Raw genomic sequence first — 25070 nt, 5'->3', positions numbered from 1 at the left:
GGATTATCCGTCACGTCCAGGTGCGGCCCGCGCGTCCGAATCAGCGCCGCGCCGAGTGCCCGCGCACGAACCCCCCGTTAATTCCTCTTTTGTGTGCGCCCCCCTCGCTCTCTCTCATACACATGAAAATAATTTTTAATCTCCTCCACTTTAGCTGCTCGTCTGCAGTTATGACTTTTAACACGCCAGTCGCGCCACCAAGACCTTTTCTTTCCCACAAATTTCTTGCAGCTTCCTCATTTTTCATTCCAAACCCAATTGATTGGCTTTGCCACACAATTGTAATACGGACAAGGTTTTTTTTAAAGAAATCAGCCCGAACAAATTGAAAGAGACACATTGAAGATTTGATGGGCGAGGGAGGGCGCTCTAGATTAATTAACGCTTGCGGTCTTTGACCAGCACCTCGCTCGAAGCTTTCCTCGGCACGCCAGCGATTATGAAAAGTGTTGTCACCGCGCTGGGGCCTAAATTGAAGTTGGGCGAGTGAATTATGACAACTTGTTATTTCGGTCCGATTCCAAATTCCTCTCCGACCTCCCCTCCCCCCCCCCCCCCCAACAAGTCGTTAACATTTTGACGCTCGTAAATTTTATCTTGCGCCGCCGCCGCCGAGTCCATTAGCAGCAAAAAAATGAAACCAACACGCATTTTCAAATTATATTCCACGTTTATTTGTTTGACTCTTTCTTTCATTCTTTTTAAACTTAATTGTAGAACTACAAACTCGTAACTGTAAAGTTTAGTGGGGACGTCTTCACTGAGATCTGTCGTCGTCGTCTGGAAGCGTCCACTCGGGGTCGTCCTCGGGCAGCGCCGATTCAGTCGAGTCGCTGCTGCACGGAGACGCCGGCCCCACGGCCGCCCCCGCCGCCTCCGGCACCGCCTCCTCTGCCACCAACTGCAACACAAACATCAATTAAGCCAAAAAAAATAAGCAAAAACAAAACACAGTTTGATTTCGAATTGAAATTAAAATTTACTTTTTTGTTCGCTAAGTTTTCTTACCAAAGAGGATACTAATTAAGTGCTAAAGATATTGAAAGGCAGAACTTTGCTGCCTTGAGTGAAAATTATCAAAAGACCTAAGATTTCTTCAGTTACGCGTCTTCACTCTACTCTCATAATACTCCTGAGATTTTTTAGAGTTACATTTCACGGCTTAAAAAATATAAGATCCTGTTATTTAAATATTGAACCAACTTTTTGCCTTGAATCAAAAGCCTGAGAAATGAATAAATCTTTTCGTCAAAAAGGAAAACACAAAAAGACGCCGTCAGCATTTCTGAAACCATCACGTCCCATTTTAATAGAATACTTTGATAGTATAAAACTAGAAGCAATTGGTTACTGAATTTATAATTGAAAGATGCTATTTGTCATTTCAATGTGTTTCACATTAGGCTGCAGCCAGATGGAAAAAGTGAGTAAATATAAATGCCGCAGTGCTCAGGAATGCACTAAAAAACGAAGAAGTTTCTGGTTGACTGAAAACTTTGAATGCTTGGTTTTCCATCAACAGCGAACTCGAGCAATTAATTTGATTTATCCGAGCATAATAAAGTGCGTTTCGCTGAAAATCAGACAAAGTTCAGGAGCGGCCGTCAAAAGAAAGAATATAATTGCACGCTTTTAAATATTTGTTTAGCCGTAAAAGTGTCAAAGGCGCATTTATTTTTCAGGCGACGCGCCGCACACGACGCCGCAAGCTAAAAATAGACAAGGATTTGTAGAGGGGCTCACCTGGGGGGCGGGGGCAGTGCTTGGAGGCGGCAGGGTCACCACCTCGTCGGCCTCCTCGCTCAGGATTTTCTGGCACTGCTCCTCCGACAAGGGAAACACGCGCGGCTCAAAGGGACGCGCCACTTCCTGCAAAACAAACAACAAAACCAAATTTCACTCTATTTTTTTTTTTTATCAGATTTCAATCAGATGTGCAAAGACTTGGTAAATTTTATTAATCCACGTTAAAATTTTGAAAAATTAAACATAATTCAGGTCCTCATTTCAGGCAAAAATGTCTGAATTTTATTTCAACAGGTCAATTTACCCTCTCGATTGAAGGTCAAACGGTAAAATGTGGATTTTATAACGTTATAGAAAATGTGACTCCAAATTTAAATACAGATACTCAAATCCGATTCTTTCTTAAATTATCACAATTAAGGCACACCTCCTTGGGATTTACCAATAAGTAGTTTAAAAATTGAGGTAATAATTTTTACATGCACTATCAAAAAGTAATTTTAGTTTCTTCACTTAGAACAGATCAAAAAAGGTTATAAGAGGAAAAATCTCATTTCAAAGGAATTGGCAATCAGCTCCAGTTAGCAATTTGCTAAAACTCGTATTTTGAACGCAAGAGTTTTCAAATGAAACCTACTTGTCGAGCTGGAGATAAAAAAGGGGAAACATAAAAGCACCATTTTTTGATTATAAAAATGCAATTTTATAACAAAGGAACTGCGCCAAATGATTACTTTGGCAAATTCCGTTTGAGGCCAAAAGAATAAGTGTGGAAAGAAAAATTAGCACTCACTTCGAGGAAGGGCAGGGGTGGCGCCTCCGGGAGGAGGAGGAGGGAGGCGGTCCTGCGCCGGCCCTTGCTGCGTCCCAGTTCCTCCAGGGGCAGAGGGGTGGCGCGGGGCGAGGTCAGCGGAGAGTCCACGCCCTCAGGCACCCCACTCGGGGACATCGGGTCTGCAAACACAAACAACCCTTGAATTACAAACCGATCAGATTTTGATTGGCCTATTTAATCAGACAGCTGAAGACGTAATAGTTTAATTTTTCTCCAAAACTTAATCACTAGTTTTCCCGCAGCTACAAATTAACATTATAAAAAATAGCAGAACTCGTTGAAAAAAGCCCAGATTATTACGAAGTTATCAAAAATGAAAGTTTCCTATCAAAATCAGAACTGTTAAAAACGTGGCTGAACGAAGTCTCACTTAACATTTAAGACACATTACTGAAATCTGTTTTAAGAAAATGTCATCAAATCATTAATGCGGAACTTGAGACAAAAGGAAGTTTAATCACTTGCTGTAAAAGTTTTAAATTAATGAAATTTGTAATTTATAGATGCCAGTTTTGCAATTTCCACATCATTAGCAAGATAAAAAAAAATTGTTCATTGTGACACTTCCATTTTAAAGAGTTCCCAAAATAGCACTCTGTGGGACTAAAAATGCTCACATTCAAGACAGGCGAAGCTGGGACATAATTTAATTTTTAAACCAGGAAAGGAAGTTTTGATTTTAATAATTTAAACTAGAAGAGATCTTCCAAGAAAAGAGGAAAGATGGTGCTTTTGGAATTGACATAATGCTGGAGTAGATTTCGTACCAGGAGTGTTTGCGCCGGAACTCTCGGCACGGCTGTCTGTGCGGCGGCCGCGGACAGCGCCACGCTGCGGCACACACCGGAACTTGCGGCGCTCCTCGAGCTCGAGTGGCTCGTGGCGCGACCCGACCGCCTCGTCACTAATGTCCTCCACCTGCGGGCAATCAAAGGTTAGCTGAGGTCAGCGAAAGGTCAACAAGGCCACTCACCTCGCTCTCGTCCGTCGAGGGCCGCGCTTTGCCCTTGCAGACTGCCGACAAAATTTGAGCCACGCGCCACCTTGGCAAAAATTATTTTTATTAAATTGAAAATTTTTTTGCTTAAATTTGAAGACTCACTTGGGCGTGAGGATTTCCTTGTACTCGAGCTTCTCGACGCGCGTGAGGGCGGCCATCGAGTACGGAATGACTATGTTGTCAATGTCGTAAGAACTCTCACGCTTTCTGCGCACCTGGCGCAGCTCGTGCAGCAGGCCTCCTCCGCCCCCGGGGGCCTCTTCCGCCCCCGCCGCGCTGCACGACACCTTCTTGACGCGCTTCTTGTTGTCCGCGGCCGCCGCCGCCATCCGCTGCTGCTTCAGCTTTTTGCGCGCCTTTGCCTTTTTCCGCAACTCTGGAACATTTTGCACAATTTTTGTAGAATTTTGTGGTAGAATTTCACCATCGAGGGTTGATTCCTGGTGATTTGAATTTAAATTAGGCTTTCCATTGATGGGTTTTTGTGAGTTTTTTGTTGCTTCAGAAACACAATGAGGGCGATCCAAAAGCCTAACCTGGCCCAGGTTAAGTTAACTTAGCCCCGGGCTAACTTAGCCCTCCAGCAAAATTCAATGGCGGGTTAAAGTAGCCCGGGCCAGGCTAATTTAGCCTGGGCCAAGTTAGCCTTTTGGATCGCCCTCATTATCGTGCTCTACATGTTACGGCTGCGGGCTGCAGCCATAATTCATGAGCTTTCCCGGCGGTGGTCGAGAGAAGACTCGCAATCAGCCGAAACATGTAGAGCAGGATATTGAGGGCGATCCAAAAGGCTAACTTGGCCCAGGCTAAATTAACCTGGCCTGGGCTAATTTAACCCACCATTCAATTTTGCTAGTGGGCCAAGTTAACCCGGGGCTAAGTCAAGTTAGCCCGGGCCAGGTTAGGCTTTTGGATCGCCCTCATTGTTTTTCTCAAACAATAAACAACTCACAAAAACCCATCGAGGAAAAGCCGATTTTAAATTCAAATCACAATGAGGGCGATCCAAATGGCTAACTTGGCCCAGGCTAATTTAACCTGGCCTGGGCTTATTTAACCCACCATTCAATTTTGCTGGTGGGCTAAGTTAACCCAGGTCTAAGTCAACAAATGTCTTGACAACGTTGAAACTCCTCGCAATGAATTAAAATTTCATTCTTGTTTCCATTGTTGTATTATTTCAAAAGGGGGGAAAAATGACATTTCCATTTTGTCAGAAGATTTGCACATTCAATGGATATTGAGAGTGTAGATTGGACAAACCGTTGTTGTCGGCACAGAAATTAACATTAAATCTGTGGTCCAATCCACATACTAATTTCCATAGCATATTCTAGGCTACCAAGGCGACTTAAATTCAAATCACATAAGATGGATCAAACGGCTACAACAAAGTCCCAAAGTAGCAAAACCTTATCAGCATTAAATTAGATACTTAAAGGTTATGGAAAATTTACCAAGATACATAATTTTACCAAATTACGAGTCTTATCCAAAATATCATGACATTGTGACATTAAAATAATTAACTGCTAGTGTGAGAAGGATCAGCAACGCAAAGTAGATCAGAAAGATTTTAACAAAGGCTTGGGAAAGATAAGCATTTTTAAAACCCCTTGTTTTGTAAATTAAGCTGTCTATTTTCAAGTTAAAATTTGGTGTTAAAAAGTAGTAAAATTTTTGACTTATTAAATTTCAACTATTCAAAGTCTATGAAATTACGTAGAAATTTTTCCAAGCATGTGATTTCGTTATCGATGAATTGTTCCGAAATAATCCGAAATGTAACTATTCCAAGGCCGATGAGCTAATTCCAAACAAATTCCAAAATAGGAGGTGGCAAAAAGGAAACGCAATTAATTTTTTTGGCATATGTCTTCAGTTCATGTGTGTGATGTGTGAATGCAAGCAGGTGATCTTTAGCGGCCAGTGGCTGCAGACTAGTGTGCGACTTGGTAGGTCTCGGACCTAGGGTGGTGGCTTTCGGTCGACAAGCATAAATAACAAAAGGTAGTTAAATCTAGCCAATCTTGGAATATTTAGCCGCGTCTCACATGGTCATGTTATTTGAAATACTTGGCAGAGGTAAAATTATTTATGGAACAAAGGAACACAATGAAATTTTGAGTGATTTAGTAAATTTTGAGACTCACTGGCCGAGATGGCGCTGGCGTGGGAACTGTTTTTGCTGTACTTGCGCTTGGGGCCGGCGGGGACTGTGAGGGCGGCCGCGGAGGCCGCCGCTTGGGTGGCCTTCTTGACGGCGGCGGCGGAGAGGCCGCCGCGGGTGCGAAGCTGGGCCTGCTGCCAGCCGGGCTGCCGCAGGAGGGCGGCCATGTGCAGGGAGCGGCCGACGTCCGCGTTGGCAGATAGCACAGGGTGTACGGCAGGGTCTAGTCTGGCCGCCCGCTCGCGCACAGACTCGCGGCCACCCACCTCTGTCACCCCCGCCACGGCCGCCCCCTTCTTCGGGAAGCACAGCACGCACGGCATCGAACAAGAGTCGCGGCAACAAGGCGGCTGCGTTGCGCTTGGACATACCCTGAAAAACAAAACTTGGTTAATAGAAGTTCACAAAACCCTGAACCAGTCCTTGCTCAGGCCCAGGCCAAGGTCCATTACAAGCTTGATCATATTTTTTCTTAAACGATACATTTTCCACTTGATTAAATGACGATGCCATTTGGAAACTCAGAAAATTTCATAAAATTAAAAACAAAATTACTTGAAGTTTTCTCTCCAACAATTGCTTTTCATTCAATAGGAAATGTATATCCTAATTAAGAAAAATAAAAAACATTAATCAATTTGTAATCAATTTGTATGAAAAAAAACCACAATTCATTTCAAAAGCAATTTGGAGTGAGGAAGAATTTTAGGTCATTAAGTGACAAAATATCATCAAAATCCAAATGATGAGGTAATGTTCTTTATAATCATGAATTGTGCAAATTGGGCAGGTCTGGTAAATTTCTAGTAAATTGGTATCGTTAGTATATTTTTAAACTGCACATAGCAAATTTCAAATTTTTTGTTATTGCAAGTAATTTCTCAAATTCAATACCAATTTTCAATTAAATGAAAATGAAATGAGAAAATTTGATCAGGCCGTTTGCTTAAAGAAAGGCGACGAAAGGAAAAAGAAACCTTTTGGCCGCCTTGGGGGTGAGCATGCCGGGCACGAAGAGTTTCCTCTTGCGGAAGGTGGCGAGGTCGAGGGGGGCGACCCTGCTGGCGGCGGGGGGCTCCTCAGAGGGGCCCACACGGGGCAGGAGGGCGACAGCACCCTTGTTGCCGCGCACCTGCCGCTGATAGTCGCCCAGTTGCCGGATGCGGTACTCGAGTTCAGCGATGTTGGCCGTCAGCCACGCCCACCTGCTCGCAGCCGACGCTCGTTCTCGCGCGAACCGCCACGCGGCCCTCTTTTGACTGAAAACAAGCAAGTTTAGTAAGAGCTTGCAAATGTTTTGAGATTATAGTTTAGTCTGTCACTGGGGGAGATCCAGAAACCCACCAGTGTAAATGGAGGCTTCTGGATCAGCCTCATTTTTATGGTAAGAATTGATTTGGTTTCAATTTTGGCCAAATCAAATTTATCCAGTTTGACATCTTCCAATTTTAAAATAAGATTGGAATTCAATGTACAGTAAAAAAAATGCAATGTAGATCAAAAAAGATTTCAATGGGCAGTAATTTAAAAATGATCCTGTTTTAACAGAGTTCTGCTATTGCTGCATAAAATTTTTAACATACAAAAAATGTCATTGTGCCAAAGAACAGTTAGCTTTGGACCGAGGGACAAAATAGCTTCTAACTTTTGCTCTATTGTTTTCTAGGTAGCTTAAATTTCCCAAAATGAAAAAAATTATGGGAAAAAACAAAGAAACTGCAACCACTGTTTTATCACAATGTGGTACAATTAAAGTTGAATAATGGTTAAGAATTTATTTCATAAAAAAACCATTAAACAGGTATCCTTGTTTAAGAATTAAAAGCAACATGGAAAAATAAATGTGACTTATCAAACCAAACAACATTTCAGTTACAAACTTAATCAAATTGGATTTACTATTTTTTTCTTTCTTTTTTTTACGTGTGAACAAAATTCAGTGTCCAAAAGCAAAGTGGTGAAGCACAAAGGCTCCACGCTGAAATTATTGTTCCACAATAGTTCCAACTTTTTAAGACAGAATCAGTTGTTTCATTTCAAGTAAGCACAACACAAATTGCAGTTTTTTTAATTTGCTGGTGATTGAGTAAAAAGAAAGGACGAAAAGCAGAGATTGATCATAGCTCACATTGGGGCCTTGGCCTGGTTGTGTGAGGGGAACGAGGCGGCCTCATCGGCCGAGTCGCCGCCGCTGCTGGAGGCGGTCACGTCCGAGTCAAAGGCAGCCTCAACGTGTTGCAGCCGCTGGCCCAATTGACCACTGCCACCGGCCAGCGCGGCCGCCTGCTCGTGGCTCAGGGCGCCACCCAGTGTGGCCGTCAGTCCGCCCCCGCCGCCCCCACCGCTCGACAGCTGCTTCACCAACGAGGCCAACGCTCGCGGAGACATCCTGCAACAAAATTTAGTCAATTCTCCTCCAATAAAAAGCAAGTTGAGTTTAAACTGGCTGAGTAGGGACCAAATTCATCAAAAAAGAATACACAAATGCCAAAATGATTAATGTGAAATTAGTACAATTAAATTTTATAAGCTCAGCATGAGAATATTACTTTGACGAGAAATGATTTAAAAGAGCGTCAAATTGGAACATTTGTGATGAAACACAATTTAGGCAAATTTAATAAGCCAGCTCAAGTCACAGGGATGGGGCCTCACCCGTTGACGTGGTCAGGGTCAAGGAGGTCATCTGAGGCGGCGGCCGCGTGCAGCCGCAGGCCACGCGCCTTCAGAAGGGCCTTGGTCGTGGTCACCATTTCTGCAAAATCGCCATATTATATTTGATTGGCAGGCAGGTCAGATGTGAAAAACCTACCGTAGATCTGGAGGGAGGCGTGGAAGCCAAGGTTCCTCGCCTGCTTCTTGCGCAGGAGGCGGCGAAGGCGGTCCAGGCGGCGCTGGAGGTGGTGCTGGCGCGCAGCCACCTCCGCCAGCCGCCCCTCGGCCTCACCGCTACCACCGCCGACACCCTCCAGCAGCTCCAGGTTCAGCAACTGGCCCAACACCTCGCCCTTGTTCTCCTCCATCGTCTTCAGCACTTGCTGCTCCAAAACAAACAAACAAAAGGTCACAAATCTGTAATCCAATAAATAAACAAAATCTGTTTCCCTTCAGCGAAACTCGCAACCCAAAAATGATCGTTTTGGTAATACATAATTTTTGTGGCCAGAATTTCAAATCAGCCACAACTGGGAGAGGATTTGAAAGCAGAGGTTTCAGCAAACGCCCTCAGTGGACCCGACGGGGCCTTTGAGGATCGTGGGGGCGGATTCGTCGTTTGGAGGAGGAAGATTCGGCACGGACCTGCAGAAGGTCGTCCTCGGAAATGAGCGGCTCAGGCTCGGAGTCGTGGGGGGGCCGCATCTTGGGCTGGGGCGCGTGGGCCTCGGCGGGGGCCCCGGGGGCGGCCGCCTCGTGCGTCTGGCCGTCGTCCAGCTTGAGAGAGTGCGAGGAGTCGCTGGCGGCGGTGATCGCCGGCGCCATCGGATTCGATCGGCGCCGCGCCACTCGACGCCCGTTTTCGGCCCGAAACCGAACGATGGCGTATTCGAAACCGAGAAAATACGCTAGGCTTTGGCTTTCGACTCGAATCAGATCAGAAAATAAAATAATTTTACAAAATTTGATTGTGGCAGGAGAGTCCGCAGAGGAGCACCGTCGTCGTCACCGAGACGCACTCGCGACTGCAGCGCCGCGCAGTCTTTCTAGCGTAGCAAGACGAGCGGAGAAATTGAGAAGCAGCGAAATGGCGGCTTCTCCGCTTCTCACACCTCACTTGGGTGGCGTGCGTCGATGGGACCGGTGCTGCCACCACTGTCTGAACCAAAGAATAAGGCGGCAAGACCCCGTTCGTCTTGCTGAAATGAAATTCGGGGTTTAATCAATTTCAAGCAATTTATAACTCCCATAACTCCATAAGAAAGAATTTTTTCAGGTGGAACTCTGGCCTGGAAATTCCGTGTCCCATTTCCTGTTGAAATAATATAAAATAAAATAGCATTTCTTTTATTGCAATAAATATCAGTGGTGATCATTAATGATTTACTTTTTGTTATTTTTGTTCTATTTCATACAATTGTTAAAAAGTTAACAATATTTCTCATGCAGTTCATATATCCACATTGTCATTCGCAATCATTTTTACCATGAATTATTGAAAGAAAGAAAAAGATATATATTCTTTTATTTGAAACTCATTTGAGTTCAACTTCAACTTAACTTAGATAATTTTACATAGCAATTTTCAATGTGGTGCGCGAAAAAAAATAAAATAAAATCAAAGTGATCCTTCACTTTATTTTTGAATAGTCATTAATACTAAGGATGCAATTTTTGCACTCGGCCAGGTGGTACTGGGTGCATTTTTCACCGCATAGCAAACACAGCAATGAATCACTTTCATCGAAGCACTGTTGTCGCTCGGAACTAATATATGCTACAGATTTGGTTGTGAAAATCGTGCATGGCATATCGACAAAAAAAGATATTTCATTTGTTTTTTAAGAGTAAATGATTTTTTTTAAGAGATTTTTACATGGATGTACTGAAGCTATGCGAGAAACACTTGGCTTTATTGAAGATTTTTTTTTGTAATGGATTGAATGTAGAAAAAAAATTATTAATTGAATGCATTTTCGACAAAATGAAAGGAAATAAATTCACAGTAGATACAAAGATACGAAAACTTCAATTTTTCAATTGAAGTGCGATTGAAGAGACCCTCGAGGAGCTGGAACCTTTTTAAAAGAATTAAATTTTTACTTTCAAGCCAAAACGAGACCAATCCTGTTGTTTTATTTTTTCTTTTACTTCGATTAAAAATTTGAAAATATCATAGAAGTCACAGAAAACTTAGGACAATTTAAGTACTCCTGTTTGTGTGCTCACTAAAAATACAATTGTTGCATTATATAATAGATTAATAACATTTTTGTAAAATAGAATAATATATTATGAAACTCAATTATTAACAAAACAATTAACAAGACTTTTGCTACATCTGTTAAAACTTAGAGGGAAAAAAAGTAAAAAAAAAAAAGAATAAAAAAGATTTTTTATCACTTTCAAAGTTCAAATAATAATGTAATTTATGTATATTATCAATATGAAGCATTTATTTATAATCTTAAATAATTATTCAAATTGTGAAGATTTTTCGGAAAAAGTATGACCCTCGCAATAGTGTAGTTGTAGTGGAGCCACTGGATTATTAAGAAAAAAACGGAAAAAAACAAACCATTTTAGCAGAAAATAGCAATCTAGCTTTTACCACAAAATCAGGCACAAAGTTTGCCAAGCATGGGAAATGTGAATAATAATAAATATTTATAACGCGGGAATTTTCTAAATGTATTAAATGGTGAAGTGCGCGCACGTAAATAGGCGCTGCGATGGAAAGAGCAAAAGAAAAAAAATGTAGCAGGCGACAGTAAATTGGGTTGGATCAATTCAATGTAAATGAATTTCCCATGCAAGACAATGAGGGGCAGCGAGTTTCCCTAGGCATGCAAATGAGGTTGGCCGGTCGCGCGCGATCGCTGTAAGATCGAGTCGCCGGCCAAGCGAGCCAACCGCGGGCGCCGAAAATGTTCGACGACGACGCCGCCGAGGAGCAGGTAATTGAATTGAATACTTTTCCTGAGCAAGGGCAGAGCAACCGAGAAACAAGTTTGTACTCGCTCGAATTGGCTAGAACGGGTCGTTGCGCGATCCGAGCGTGCTGACTCAATACTTGCGCTTATTTATCTCGCACTAAATTTCTTTCGCGGGCTGACGCAACCCGCCCGGCGCCCTTGGCCCAACCGCGGGCAACACCGTTTCGATACTAACCGGTTTTTTGACAAGGTGTGCAAAATGTGACGCAAGGAAAGCGCGATTTTCACAATTAGCTTAAAATTACCCGAATTGATTGTCGTGGACTCGTTAAAGCAAAATAAAATAAAATTTGTCAGTTTTAAGTTCAAAGTCGTGTTTCAAGTTAAACCGGTTATGACAGAAAAACCGATATGCAGTGATCGATTCACAAAAGTTTAAGTGGGAAAGTTATTGCGAGTGAAAGACATCTAAAGGAGAACAGAATCAAAAAAGAGTTTTTAAAAGTGGGTCGTCGTCTGACCCACGCATCAAAAGGACGCCGAGGACACACCGGACCCTAGGATCTGCCAGGAAAGAATTCGATTCCAACCCTAGGTAGTGAACGTAGTGAACAGAGTAGAAAACCGGTGGCGAACGTAGGGGTGTGCGAGTGGGAGCAATGACGCAAATGGCGTTACGTTCGGCGACAGAGTTGCTGGCCGAGTTCAGCTCTGCGTCAGAACAGTAGTGCGATCTTCTCTGTTTATTTGGACTTTGGACAGTTGGGAACGCCTAGCGAGACATGCCGAGCGTTGAGTATCTGCCAAACATGCGTCTCCTTTGTGCACACCGCACGGCGAGCACGACGCGAAACGAGTCAGCTGGCGACCTGAGTCAACACAAATCGTTCGATTGAACGCCCGGACGGACGGCGTTCGGACAGGGCGGAAGTGCGTAGTTGGGACGCACGGTCGGACGACGACCCCGCTCGGTTGCCACACCAATTTGCGTCTCTTTTCCCGACACCCCACTGCGAATTCACTCCGGCCACAAACGGCCTATTCAAAGACACAACTTCAATTCACAAGACTTTCCTCAAACAACAGAGCCAGCAATTTCCAATCTTGCGTAAGTCCATTTCGCACCACTCGGACCCTTTCGGACTCTGAGTAACTCAGTAACTTTTAGATTGTTATCACTAGGGTCTCGGGAGGTAGATTGCGGCGTTTGTTGAACCCGGGGTCCGATTGTGTTATCGAGTGGTCGATTGTTAATTTGTTGATTTTATCTCTAATTGAAATGGTGATTCGCAGGTGGGAATAATTATTTGAGCGATGATCGCGGCCAAGAAGCAGAGCAACAGCGAGCTGCTAACATTGGCGCTGCTGCTGAGTCTGCTGCGGCCGGAGGCGGTGCCGCCCCCCTGGCCGCCCCCACTCGCCCGCTCGGGCGTGCAGCTGGGCCTCGGGGGCCTGGCGCGGGCCCTGTGGGGCCTCCCCACCGGCCCCGCGCCCCGCTCCACCCTCAAGAACCTGCTGCTGAACGACGAGGACGTCCACAACCGCTACCACTCGCTCCTCTCCGAACTCGCCACCCTCGCCAGACCACCCAGGCAAGTCTTCGTTCCACTTACCACCATTAAATAAAATATAAACAAAACTTGAAAATTTAATTATTTATAATTTTCAACTTAAATTTAAACATTAATTGAAATTGTAAACAAAAAAACGCAATGAAAACTAATGTTGCATGCAAATATCAAGCAACAGTAAAATTTGAAATCAAATGCTCCTAATAAAATAATAAACAAATAATATACAAAGAAAATGTATTTGAATAAAAATTTATGTAACTAAAACATTGCTAATCTATCAGTTGTCCGTCTCCCACAATATAATCAAAATCTTGCCTCCCACAATTTGATTTTGGTACAAGATCCATCTTCTTTTCAACCATCGCTTTTATTTCAATAAACATTTGCAATTTATTACATTTCAATTTGATTTTAAACTGGAGGGCATTGTCAATTCGTGCAAATTTTGTATAAATCAGCAACTGGAGGGTTCGTAGCTTTTTTTATAGCGTTCATTTACATTTCACGGCAAGACCAGTCAATTTAATTCTCTGTTTTGCTGTTTATACAGAATTTGTTTTGATTTTTGTGCAAAGTCGAGCAGGTGTCATTCAAGGTAATTTAACAGGTGCCCTTTAAAGAGCGGCACTGGCCGGTGGCGCCACCAGACGGCCGCCGCTGGAAGCTCCCCAAATCTAGCCAATCTAGCTTTTATGAAACTAATTTTATTTCCTTCTTTCGCTGCCAGAAATCAAAATTTGATTTTGATTTTAAAAAATGAAAATAATTTTTAAATATTGCAGCCGGATGATCGAGGACGAGTTTGAGTGGCCACAGGCGTCGGTGGCCACTTACCTGCTGACAGAGTTGTCGCCGGGGGAGGGGGGCGGAGAGGCCCCCGCCGAGGCCCCGCCCCCGGCTCAGCCGCCACCGCCGCCGCAGCCTCCAGAGGATCTCCTGCTGCAAAACACAACCGCCGCGCACGACCTCTCCGACGAGGTAAATTTCTCTCTTTATTCCAATCTTTCAGGTTTTCGATCCATATTTTGTTCCATTTTCCTGCCGCTTTGATTTTTCCTGTTATTTTCTTTTATTTTTTCCGTCGGCCAAAGCTGGCAAATTCGGTGACGCAAGAGTGACGCAAAAGCTGCTTTTCTTCTGCTAATTGTCTTCTCCGTTTTTTTTTCTTTTGCGTCAGCTGGAGGCCTTCAGGTCGGGGGCGGGGCGGAGGCGGCGCGACACTCCCCCCGCGCCGACTCGCCGCCCCTTTTCACGAACATTCTGCTTTATGTATTCAACTTTTGCGTCATTTTGCCTCTTTTGTGTTTTTTGTTTAGGAAATTTTGATGCGATCCTTGAAGCTGTTTCAAAGATTTTGCTACATACTTTGGGAATAATTTATAGATTAAGAAGCCATACTTATTATTGACTTTTAGGCTTGAATGGTTCAGGAAAAGTTCTAAAAATTATTGTTTAATTGCATTTAACATGTCTAAGTTTTATATTTCAATGTGAATTTTCAAGATATAACTTGATCCCTCAAAAAGTTGAATCTTATTGTTTTAAGAGTACTTTCACTGAATTAATAGAAATGATTATGAGATTATGTTATCTGAAGAATGAACTTCAAAAAGATCTTGTTTTTTTTTCTGTTCAAATTTTTACTGTTATTGCAACCTTTGATTATTTTGTATTGACACAAAATTTTAGCTCAATCTATGAATTAATTCTTTTCTAGAATTTGATTTTTAAAGATGAATTTTTTCAAGCAAAAGTTGGCGTTATTTTAACTTTAATAAAATTGAAGTATACAAATAAATTTAGATTTTAGTGTGGCATTTTATTATTTTATGTTCTTATTATTTTGACATAAAAATAATAATAAATCTATAATAGGATTTAAAATAATTCATCTTTATTCAAAGCTGCAAAAAATTACAAAAAAGAATGATGCATTTAAATTTAATTTTTTTTATTTAACATTTTTTTACAATTTTATAAATTACATCTCACATTTTTACTGAAAAGGATCCTAATTACAGCTTTTCTACCGCTGGCATTCAGTAATTTATAAACTTTGGTAAGAAAAATACAAAAATTAAAATTCCGCGCGGCTCCGTTGGGTCACGCAGAAAGCGATTTTTTTTAGTGAAAAGTGCTGGGTATTGTGTGTTTTGTCGCGGTCAGTTTTTTTGTGTGGCGTGCTTAATAGTTAGGCTGAAAGTGAGAGATTGTTGCGGTTGCGCCTTTTAAAAGGGTGAAGGTGGCGACAGCAAAATCTCAAAGGGGCGCGCGACCTCCCTGAAGCTTCAATTTTTCCCCACAAAAAGTACAAAAGAGTCCAAGAGTGAAAAACGAGAGTTCTTGCGCGATTGTCCTGCTCTTACAATGGTTTTGATAGAAATTTTCTTTTCAAAAAGCAAAATTCGATAAGTAAATTCTTTTGAGAGGCTTTTACGTGGTGCGGTTTTACTGGATGCTATATACTGCTGAGAAAATATTGAGGGCGATCCAAAAGCCTAACCTGGGCCAGGTTAGGCTTTTGGATTGCCCTCATTATATTTAAGGCTTTTTTTGGGCATTGAAAAACCTTTTTTTAAGCCTCTCAAAAATGAAAATGCGAATCAACACAAATATACGCACACTATAAGTATCCAGCAAATAACCATTGAAGAATAAAAATTCTTGTTTGAAACTGTGGAGAGTCGGCTCGGTTTGAGCATCGCCGCTCTCTTTTTCCTCTCGGCATTGTTTTGCGCATTTGTTTTGCAGCCAAGGAAAATAAAATGATAAACGACGCGCGCCCTGACAAAACAAAAGAAATGGTTTTTGACGGCCCAAACAATCGCTTCGATTAATTTTGTTTCTCTCATTGTGCAGCGCACACACGCCGCCATCTCAATTTTATTTCTAATATTTCTCTGGCTCGTTTGACATGGTTTGGTGGTTTGAAAATAATCGGTTTCTTTCTAAATGCCTACTCAAGCGATATAAGAATTTAGATATTCAAGTTTTTTCATTGATCATCCAAATTTTATAACTTTTAAATGTTTTATTCAAATTCTAGTGCGCAAAAATAACATTATTTTGTATATTTATGGAACAAAACAAACAGATCGGTCTTGACAATTTCATTTTTTTTTTGCTGTAAAAGTTTAAAATGTATAATAATCTCCAGAAAATTTAGTGCTTCAAATTTTCACTCTCAAATAAATAATCAAATTTCTTATAGTTGTATTTTTCGTGAAATTTCCAAAAAAAAAAAAAAAATAGTTTTAATGTTTCCATGCGGTTAAAATTAATGTTGAGCAATTATTTGATGGGCCGTTTTTTCTTATTTTCTTGATAGCTTGTTTGTATAATTATTGTCAAATATAATTTTGATTGATATAAAGAGAAAATCGAGAGAAGCCAAAAGTTGTTTTGAAAGCGAAAATGCACCTGCTTGGCGGGGGAGAAGAAAAGGGTTGGAATTCGGCGCGCAAGGTTGCGGTGCGGCAGTGACAAATGAACGCGCGCTCAGGGTGCTCAGGGTGATTTATCGCCTGCCGACAGCCGCCGCCAATTTCACAAACGCCGGCCGCGTGACAAACGATCCGCTCTCTGCACCTTTCTGAGACGCACCGAAACCTTTGTTACAAAAACACTTTTTCCAATTTCCATTATTTAATAATTAAATTATTTCCTTTATTCAAACTTTTTATAAAAATTTAGTCTTTTCATTCTCGCAGAATTAGTTTTTATTTTTGGGTTGGGGCGCCAAAATGTCACCTTCGGATGCGGAGAGAACACGAAGTACCCTGATTAGATAAGATAAAGTGTGAAGCTGGGGCCGGCGCGAGTTTTGTAGTTTTTGAAGAGCGGTCGGGGCGAAAAGTCGGGTCTCCCGTCACCAGCGCACAGGAATTCCCAAGCAAAACACTCGACATGATCGTTGCAGTAAGATTTTGTGTTTTCTTTCCACAACAAAGGCGCGCACCTGACGCGCACCCTCGCCTCACCCTCCCTCCATCCCTTATAATTCTGCTCCCACGGAGAGAGAAAAATAATATCGAGAAGTGCACTTTGGCCCCCCGCGCGCGATAGCAGATAAGAAATAATTGCGTGCGAAACAAAACTCGTGCTGCTTCGGCGCTAATTCATTCAAACTCTTATTTTAATTTTAATTTGAGCGTGAAAAATCTTCAGAATCAATTTATTTTGGCCTCTTCAAATTTGTTTTGCTTTCCACATGCTGAAGGTAAAATTATGGACAAAATTTATAATTAAAATTAATTTTTTAATAATATATATTTCCATGGATGGTTCTTATAAAGAAAAAAACTCGGGTTGCTCTGCCCTTATGTGAACTAACGAATGTAATTTTGAATTTTGTCTTGATCGGAATTGGATGTTTTTGGTGTTTTTGGCAGGACATGAACCTGATCGAGGTGCTGTGGAAGCAGGACGTGGACCTGGGGGTGCCGCCCCTCGGGGGCGGCGACGAGACGCCCCCGGAAGCCGTCAAGCCGCCCCCGGACGTCAAGGTGGAGGCCGACGACCCCGACGAGGGGCCTCTCACCGCCCTCGACCCCTGGGCTGGCCTCCCTTACACCATCGACTTAGAAACAGGTGCGTTTTCAAAAAATTTCCGCTTCTTATTTGGGAAAAATATTAACTTATATTACCTGCATCCCCTGCGCTTGCTTGCAATGCCACATAAGACTCAACAAGACGCTTTTTGTTTCTTTTAGCGATTGGTTTCACCTTGCAAAAACGAAAAACGATTTAAAAAAAAAAAAAAAAACGTGCGTACGTCCTTAATAATTAATTATTTTACAATTTACCATAATTATATAAAAAAAAAATGATTTTAGTTTTTTACACCATTTGGCTTTCATAATGTCAAATTCAGAGATATCAAATACATATTTATTTGACTTCAAGTTTGGTTAATTCAATCTTCGTTTTCGTATTATATGAATAAGTTTTTTTTAAAGCACAAGATGTCACATATGTGTTGAAAATATAAGTAAACCCGTTTTAAATTTAAATTCATGCCTAATGCATACACGCAGAAATTTTTTGTCCGACTGAAAACGTCTGGACGAATTTTATCCGATGTCTCTACTAGTCTGTACGATTTGGTCAGATAAAATTGTAGTTTTAGAACTTCTAAAAACAAAACGTATGCCCTGTCCGTTTCAGTCGGACAGATTTTTCCAAACGCTGTAAGATCTGATACAGTGTACGGCTTTGCGCTGCTACTGCAGCCAATTTCAAAACTGCTAGAATGTCCGAGTTGGAAACGGACAGGCTATCCAAGAAACCTGTAACCGCGCTTCTCGAGAACAAAGGATAGCCTCTCGGGGGGAGGTTTCGGCGACAGGCAAGCACTCAGGGTCTGGGAATTTTCGACATTTTCCGATATCCCAGGCATTTCTCAGGTTTGAAAACACCAACGGTCACTTTAGCGTCAGTTGAGAGAGCTCTCTTCACAAGGAAAGATCTGTGTTGCGGAGAGAAAAATTGAAAACTCAAGGAAAAACTTCTATAATTGGTAAGAAATTTAGTAAAATGAATATAAAAAAGTATGTTGAAATAATTTTGACTTTCTGACTTGCAGAAAATTTCCACATTCTGGCCTCAACTGCAACGCTCGCAAAATGAAAATACGTCTCCTAGCTGGCGCAAGTTATTATAGAAGAACTAGAAATGAACATCAACTGCCAGGTAATATTTTTCAAATTTTTCTCTCCGTTTTATTTTATTTTAATTTTTTTTTTTTCAATAAATTTAGAATATTAATTTATATTATATAATTTTCTTTCCTTCAAACTTCAAAGCATAAATTTTAACGCGAGGAATGCATTGTTTCAGAAAGAGCTGCAGTGAGCTGCTCGGCTTCACCGTGGATATTTACTACCAGAAAAAACCACTAGAGTTTGACATGAAATCTGAGAAAATCAAGCAATCAAAATCATCTCTATAGCTTGGGCACATCTCTGGAAAAGCGCGAGTGCAAGAAGATGAACTTTGCCTCAGAACGTTAAGTAGGACCCGGCAATCCGGTTTCATTTTATCAGTAAAAAGAAAATAACATGTACATTCTTTTAATCAATGTGTGAAGCAAAATTTTCTGTGGTTGTCGTTTTCAAATGCTTGATTTTTCAATAGCTCTAAAGCAATTTTTTATTGATAATTGTCTCAAAAGTGCTGTGCTATTTTCTCTTTCAAATATGCATATCAAAACTTAATTTCAACAACTTTTGCAGTTTGTTACTTGTATTTTGCTATTTCCTTGTGTTATTTTGTACTTTGTGAATTTCTGTGTAAATAAATATTTCTATACTGAAATTATCCATGCATTATTTACTTGTACCTATATACAATTAAGAAAACGCAAAGAGCAAGAAATAATAAACGAAAAGAACAGAATAGTGAAGTCGGACAATTTGTCTGAGTTGGGTCGTAAGCGCGTTGCGTTCTCCTCTCATTTAATCCAGGCAACCCAACTCGGACAAAATAGGAGAGTTGAAAGCGTACAGAGCTTCTGAGCGCGGTCTCCTATCTCATATGTTTTTCGGCGTAAACATTTTCCGATTCTCAATACAGACAGAGTTTCCGCTTTTTTTCATAAGTCATTTTTTAGCAGTTTGAAACAGACAGACTAGTAGTTAGGTCGGACAAAAAATTTCTGCGTGTATATGATTATATTTTTAAATATTTTTTCTTCAGGAAGATAACTGCAGCTATAATTTAGATCTAGAACAAGTTCAATATTTGGAATCAATACGTAATCTTATTAAAAATAACTCAATGACGTTCTGAGATGCAATAAAACTTTCATTAAATTTTTTTTACTGCACTACAGTTTCCGTGACACAGCAGCTAGGGTTTTTGCCAACTTGAGTCATCCCATTTCGCTGTGACAGGTCAAACACTGGGGATTTGATTCTATTCTTGCATAATTTTAATTCTCTATAAGATAGATAAAATGTCACTTATCATTGTCTTCTGGTAATTTATATAAAAATATAAAATTGGCAAAACTATAAGCTTCGCTGCAGAAAATGACTTGTTTCAAGAAATATATATATAATGAAATAAAATCCGGCTTCCTCGGTGGAGATGAGCAACTTTATTGTTTCTGCATGGTACAGAAACAATAAAGTTGCTCATCTCCACCGAGGAAGCCGGATTTTATTTCAACAAATATGACCACCTCGAGTGCCAAAAGGTTCCACAACAACAACTTCATGAACCTATACAGAAAAAATATATGAATTGAATAGCGCCATAGTCCTTTTTGAAGAATTAATCCGGCGATTTATTCAGCAGATGTATCCAGTTTTGAACTTCCAAGGCCATGGATTGAAAATTCTTGCAAAAGGCACACAAATTATTTAATATGGCACAATGCACTTCTGCACTTGACTAACTCAATTTTATTTTCTTGAAGTTAATGAGGGCGATCCAAAAGCCTAACCTGGCCCAGAGTAACCTGACTTAGCCCCGGGCTAACTTAGCCCACCAGCAAAATTGAATGGCGGGTTAAATTAGCCCGGGCCAGGTTATTTTAGCCTGGGCCAAGTTAGCCTTTTGGATCGCCCTCAATGTGCCTGCTCTCGCTAATATGCGCAAAACCGGCTTTCATGCAGTTTTATTTTTTTGCTCTCCCAAATATATAGATTTTTGAAAGTAAAAGCAAACTCAAAGTAAAAGGGCACAGACAATCCAAATCCAGATTGCATGTAATTTAATTCGCGGTCATTAATTTATAAAAAAAATTTTAGCGGTTACAAACTTAATAATATGTTAAACCAGAATAATATGGGAATTAAAAAAATGTTGAAAAAAGCAATGAATGTTGTAAAAGTCTCTCAACTGAAGGAAATGAGAGAATTTTAAATAATTGATTTGCGGGGCTTTGAGCGGGAAACGGAGCGAACTGAAACGGAGTTGGAAAGCGGCGAAAGTGGAAATTTCATCTTTTTGGTCGTTGAGTTAACAGGGGGCGAGTCGCGCCCCTACGGGATGGCGCGGGGGAAGCGATCGAGCGAGCGAGGGGTCCGAATTAAAAAAGAGTGGATTTTTCGCTTGGTCACGCGGCTGTCATTAATTATTTCCCCGAGACCGACCCGGCTTCAGACGGACCTTCAGATTAAGAGCTTTTCAATGCGCAGCGCCAAGCATTTTTCCCAGCAAGCACAAATAAAATGCTTCCACCTTCATTAGGCCAATTTTTAGCCTCTGCAGCTCTCAAAGAAAAATTTTTACAATCTCTCTATCCCCTCGAGACTCGCTTCCTTTTCCACCCCTTCAACGCTGCACCAACAATTTTTCTATAAAAACAACAAAATCTATATACAACTTAAACTTTTTATTTGAAAAACTCCTGATCTCTTATTTAAATTCAAACACAGCTTGAACGCAAATATCTTGGACCAAAAGCAATTCTATGTATGCATGAAATGCATTTTGTGGAATTTAATTAAAAACAAAACTCCCAAGCGAGTGCATGAAATAATTTTTTTTTCAAAGAACATTGGCAATTCAAAATTTTGTAATTATTTTTTTTACTTTACGGGCCATGTTAATGACCTTCCGGACGTTCTGAAAACCTGCCCAGATGGAGCAGTTTCCCATTCTCTGGAAGGCCTACCTGTGGCAGAATTTGTGATAAGAACAAAAACTCAGTCAACCAAGGCTCACTGCGGCGGATGGGGTCTTTTTGATCTCGGAAGTTTTTAGCAAAAGTTTTGCTGGTGCGGTGATGCCTTTATGTCAAACAATCACTTTTTCTTAAATAATTGTTTTTCAAAAATTGAATGTAAATAAATCGTATTTGTAACAATGTGGACACATAAACAACAATAATAATTCTTTAAGCTTCACGGTACGATTTAGCATAATTAATTTAAATCAAAACTAGCATCAACTGATTGACTGCACTTGTGTGCAACGTTTTATTCTAAAAAATTGCTGCTGCTGCAGATTGTGAAGCTAATAAGATATATTCAATTTCAATCGTTACAGAGTATAAAGTTTATTTTTTTTTCTCATAGATCGATGAAACTTTTCAATGAAGAATAAACAGGAGTACTAAAGTAAACCTGAATGTAGGCACAGGCCTCAGCAATTTTGAAATAGTTGGTTACTCTGGATATACAAAAATATAGGTTAAACTTTTATGTTATCAGAGGTCTTATATTGTTTATTATAAGGTGCTCATATAAATGCCCTTTCAGCTAAAATCAATTTTTTTTGTTTCCCATCACTCACTCTCATCTTTAATTTTCAATCCAAATGCATGCAAAAAATTCATTAAAGCGGAAAATTGGTTTCCCTTATAGAAGATGTAAGGCATTTGCCAATTTATTAACTTATTGTTTGTTCATTGAGAGAATATTTTATTTTTATCTATATTAATAATGTGTTGCTTATTAAGTTATTTTACTCGAGGCAATGACCCATGATTATAATATAACATTCACAAGTCCCCTTCTTTCGTTTATTCTGCATTATTTTCTCGAGCAATCAAACTTTTCCTTCAAACATTTTTACTCTATTATTATATTGTTGTTGTTGTTGTTTTTTATATGCCCAATATATTGTTATAATATATCTGCAAAATATTTATATAATATGCAAAACTTTTAAAAAAACTTGGTATAAAAATTATTTAGCCCATGCCATTAAACAATGAGGGCGATCCAAAAGGCAAACTTGGTCCAGGCTAAATTATCCTGGCCTGGGCTAATTTAACCCGCCATTCAATTTTGCTGGTGGGTTAAGTTATTCCGGGGCTAAGTCAAGTTAGCCTGGGCCAGATTTAGCTTTTGGATCGCCCTCAATAAAATTGCAACCATATAATTTTGTGTGAAGTTCAATAATTTAAAAAAGATATTTTTTGTGGAAAGTATAATATAATTAAATAATAAAACAATCTCAATCAACAAATAATGCATTCTTCAAGCACACAACACAATGAAGATAAAATTTGACCTGGTAATTGTTATTTTGAGTGCTCAATAATATGAATAAAGAAATCGCAGATGCGGGTCAATATTTCACACATTTGCTGCAATGCAGGTTCAGTCGTGTGAAGATTGTAGAAATCGATTTGATCAAGAAAACTATATTATTTTAAGTTGCAAGGTTGGGAAAAGTGGCAGGGCACGCACAGGTGCTTTGTTGTTTGTTCAGCCGAACTTGGTGTGGGTCAAGAGCTTCGACCCCGAAACGCCGCCGCAGCCCTCTCGCTTGTGAATGTTATTTCTCTTTTTCCTGTTCAAACTGAAAGCGGAGCCGCCAAAGCAAACAACCTGCAAAAAAGGTTCCAAATTCCGTCGCCGAAATTCCTTTGCTCGCAGTTTGGAGCCCTTTTGGGACCGACGTGGGTCTTTGGGCTCCGTGCAGGGCCCCTTAGGGGTGCCTTCAGGGGCCTCGGCGGGGAGGGGGCGGTGGGCGGCGCTTGGGCGGCGGCCATGTTGTTGCGAGCGCCGCCGGCCCGCCCGACTCAGTCGAGCCGCGGCCTCCGCTGCACAAACAGGGATTTATTTGATTCTTCTTTTCCAATAAGTTTTTCCTGCAGCGCACCTTTTCCCAGTGAAGCGAACCCGACGGTGAGTTCCATTTTAATTCCTAATATCGTCCCCAGCTGCACGTTTCAAAATTGCCCAATCGATTTCATTAAAACGAAAAAACGAGTTCTTCTCAGGAGATATTATGCGGGCGACGAACCAACTTTTTCCTATTTGAGTTCCTCTCCCTAGAAGAGATATTTTTGGTACAGAGATATTTTTTGTGAGGTAGGCAAAATCTCGACACCTGGGACGCTATTGTTGCCTACTTTACAGTCGCCCCCTTGAGAAGTTTGTATCCGCGACGTTTGCAATTTATTTTGGCCCAAAAGCATTGCGCGTCATCTTATGAGCGGTTCATTTTAATTTAATTTGCAGCCAAAACATGCAAACGTTTAAAATGTTCTTCTAAATAATACATTCATAGACATATTGCTTGAAAATTTGAAACCGCGGGTTTTTCGTATTGCAAGAGAAAAATATAAAAAGGACAACTGACCCTCTGAAGATGACCTGCATGCGATCTTTGCTGCAGTACTTAAAAAACCCAAGTTTTGTCGTATCCCAACTAAAATTTATAAGAGACAATTAAAAAAAAAAAAAAAATTCAGTTGATCAGATATTTTAAAAATTTATTAAGCAAGGGAGTCAGAAAAAATTTTAGCTTCAAACAACACTTAGCCAGAAATTTCTATATGGCAATAAATCCAAAGATTTTTCTGACAAACTCACAAAATTATCCCAATTAATTAAATTTTTATTAGTTTTAGTAGTTCATTTAAGTTCGTTTTTATCCTCAGTTGGACGCAACAAACCGTTTTTTAAGGATACCGCAGCAGGCCGCTTGCATCAAGTTTTTGTTCCTTATTATATGATTTTTTTGATCTTATCTTTTTGCAACGATCGAGGTTTGCTCATTTTCAATAATTTATTCGTGAAATCCTCATTTTATTGTTATATTGCATTTCATTTGAATATTCTGCTTCTCGTGTTGTTTGGGTACAAATTTAATTCGGTTAGGAATAAAATATGCTGCTGTCCAAAAAGAGGGTTAATCCTATTTTTCTGGTAATTGTCAAAAGTGTGAGAATGTCTTTGTCTCTCTTTGTTTAAAGCATTAAATTCTCCTCCAACCGAGAGATCTGAGCTTGCAGATTAAAATAATCAAATTTTCATTTGTTATATATGTATGATATATCATCATGAATTTTTAAATGTCTTGTCATTATTTATTCTGATCGTGTCTTAAAATTTTATATTATACCACAAATTGTTTTCATTTTGAAGTTGCAAATTCAAATACCCAGTAGCATTTCGCAGTAAAATAATTGTAAATTTTATTTTATTTTCTATCAATTGTTAGCAATACATCAAAAGGAAATTTAAAGTCAGCGCAGACAATGTTGCAAAAATGGAAAAATGAACTGCGAAAAAACGTTAAACTTGTAAAATCTACCAAATAAAATATTATACTTTTCTGTAAAAAAAAAAAAAAAAAACGAGAATTTCATGTAGAGAAATTAAAGATGCACTTATTGAGGAATAATTTTCATAAATGCGGTGCGTTAATCTCCCTTTTGATTTTGATGAAGTTCGGTTGATGGAATGAA

General features: G+C 40.3%; 2 protein-coding genes and 1 long non-coding RNA gene across 6 annotated transcripts in view; 2 read left to right on the top strand and 1 right to left on the bottom strand.

Moving 5' to 3' along the window:
- Nucleotides 1–661: 661 nt before the first annotated feature.
- LOC132195748 (KAT8 regulatory NSL complex subunit 1) lies at nucleotides 662–10718 on the bottom strand. The gene is made up of 12 exons (XM_059617928.1): nucleotides 9052–10718; nucleotides 8564–8789; nucleotides 8407–8506; nucleotides 7880–8140; nucleotides 6729–7010; nucleotides 5735–6123; nucleotides 3684–3957; nucleotides 3555–3624; nucleotides 3349–3499; nucleotides 2540–2700; nucleotides 1744–1869; nucleotides 662–901 (listed from the first exon to the last, which is right to left on the bottom strand). The coding sequence occupies exons 1-12, from the start codon at nucleotides 9229–9231 to the stop codon at nucleotides 758–760; spliced, it is 2364 nt and encodes a 787-aa protein (XP_059473911.1). The 5' UTR covers nucleotides 9232–10718; the 3' UTR covers nucleotides 662–757.
- A 1305-nt stretch (nucleotides 10719–12023) lies between these two features.
- Nucleotides 12024–25070, top strand: part of LOC132195746 (segmentation protein cap'n'collar) — a 26489-nt gene continuing 13442 nt past the window's right edge. The window contains exons 1-4 of one of the 4 annotated variants that reach the window (XM_059617926.1): nucleotides 12024–12450; nucleotides 12636–12934; nucleotides 13699–13894; nucleotides 17308–17506. In XM_059617926.1, coding sequence (XP_059473909.1) covers nucleotides 12657–12934; nucleotides 13699–13894; nucleotides 17308–17506 — 673 coding nt within the window. In that variant the 5' untranslated portion in view covers nucleotides 12024–12450; nucleotides 12636–12656. Of the gene's footprint in view, nucleotides 12451–12565; nucleotides 12585–12635; nucleotides 12935–13698; nucleotides 13895–16704; nucleotides 16835–17307; nucleotides 17507–25070 lie in introns of those variants that run through there. The other 3 variants (XM_059617924.1, XM_059617925.1, XM_059617927.1) reach the window with 3 other exon arrangements.
- Nucleotides 17525–19936, top strand: LOC132195752 (uncharacterized). Its single transcript, XR_009441687.1, has 3 exons — nucleotides 17525–18434; nucleotides 18501–18607; nucleotides 18755–19936. It is a non-coding gene; the product is annotated as an uncharacterized LOC132195752 (long non-coding RNA).

Source organism: Neocloeon triangulifer, unplaced genomic scaffold (genome assembly GCF_031216515.1).
Source record: "Neocloeon triangulifer isolate White Clay Creek 2 clone unplaced genomic scaffold, ASM3121651v1 ptg000010l, whole genome shotgun sequence".
In the NCBI taxonomy this organism is placed as follows: domain Eukaryota; kingdom Metazoa; phylum Arthropoda; class Insecta; order Ephemeroptera; family Baetidae; genus Neocloeon; species Neocloeon triangulifer.
The sequence above is the reverse complement of the archived record's forward strand: the minus strand, read 5'-3'. Positions and strand labels throughout refer to the sequence as shown.

Excerpts from the sequence above, each read along its gene's own strand:
- LOC132195748 (XM_059617928.1), bottom strand. The coding sequence starts at position 9,231 with ATGGCGCCGGCGATCACCGCCGCCAGCGACTCCTCGCACTCTCTCAAG. Across the intron at positions 8,507-8,563 it reads CGCCTCCCTCCAGATCTACG|AAATGGTGACCACGACCAAG; the intron begins GTAGGTTTTTCA and ends GCGATTTTGCAG. Across the intron at positions 3,625-3,683 it reads AAGGAAATCCTCACGCCCAA|GTGGCGCGTGGCTCAAATTT; the intron begins GTGAGTCTTCAA and ends ATTTTTGCCAAG.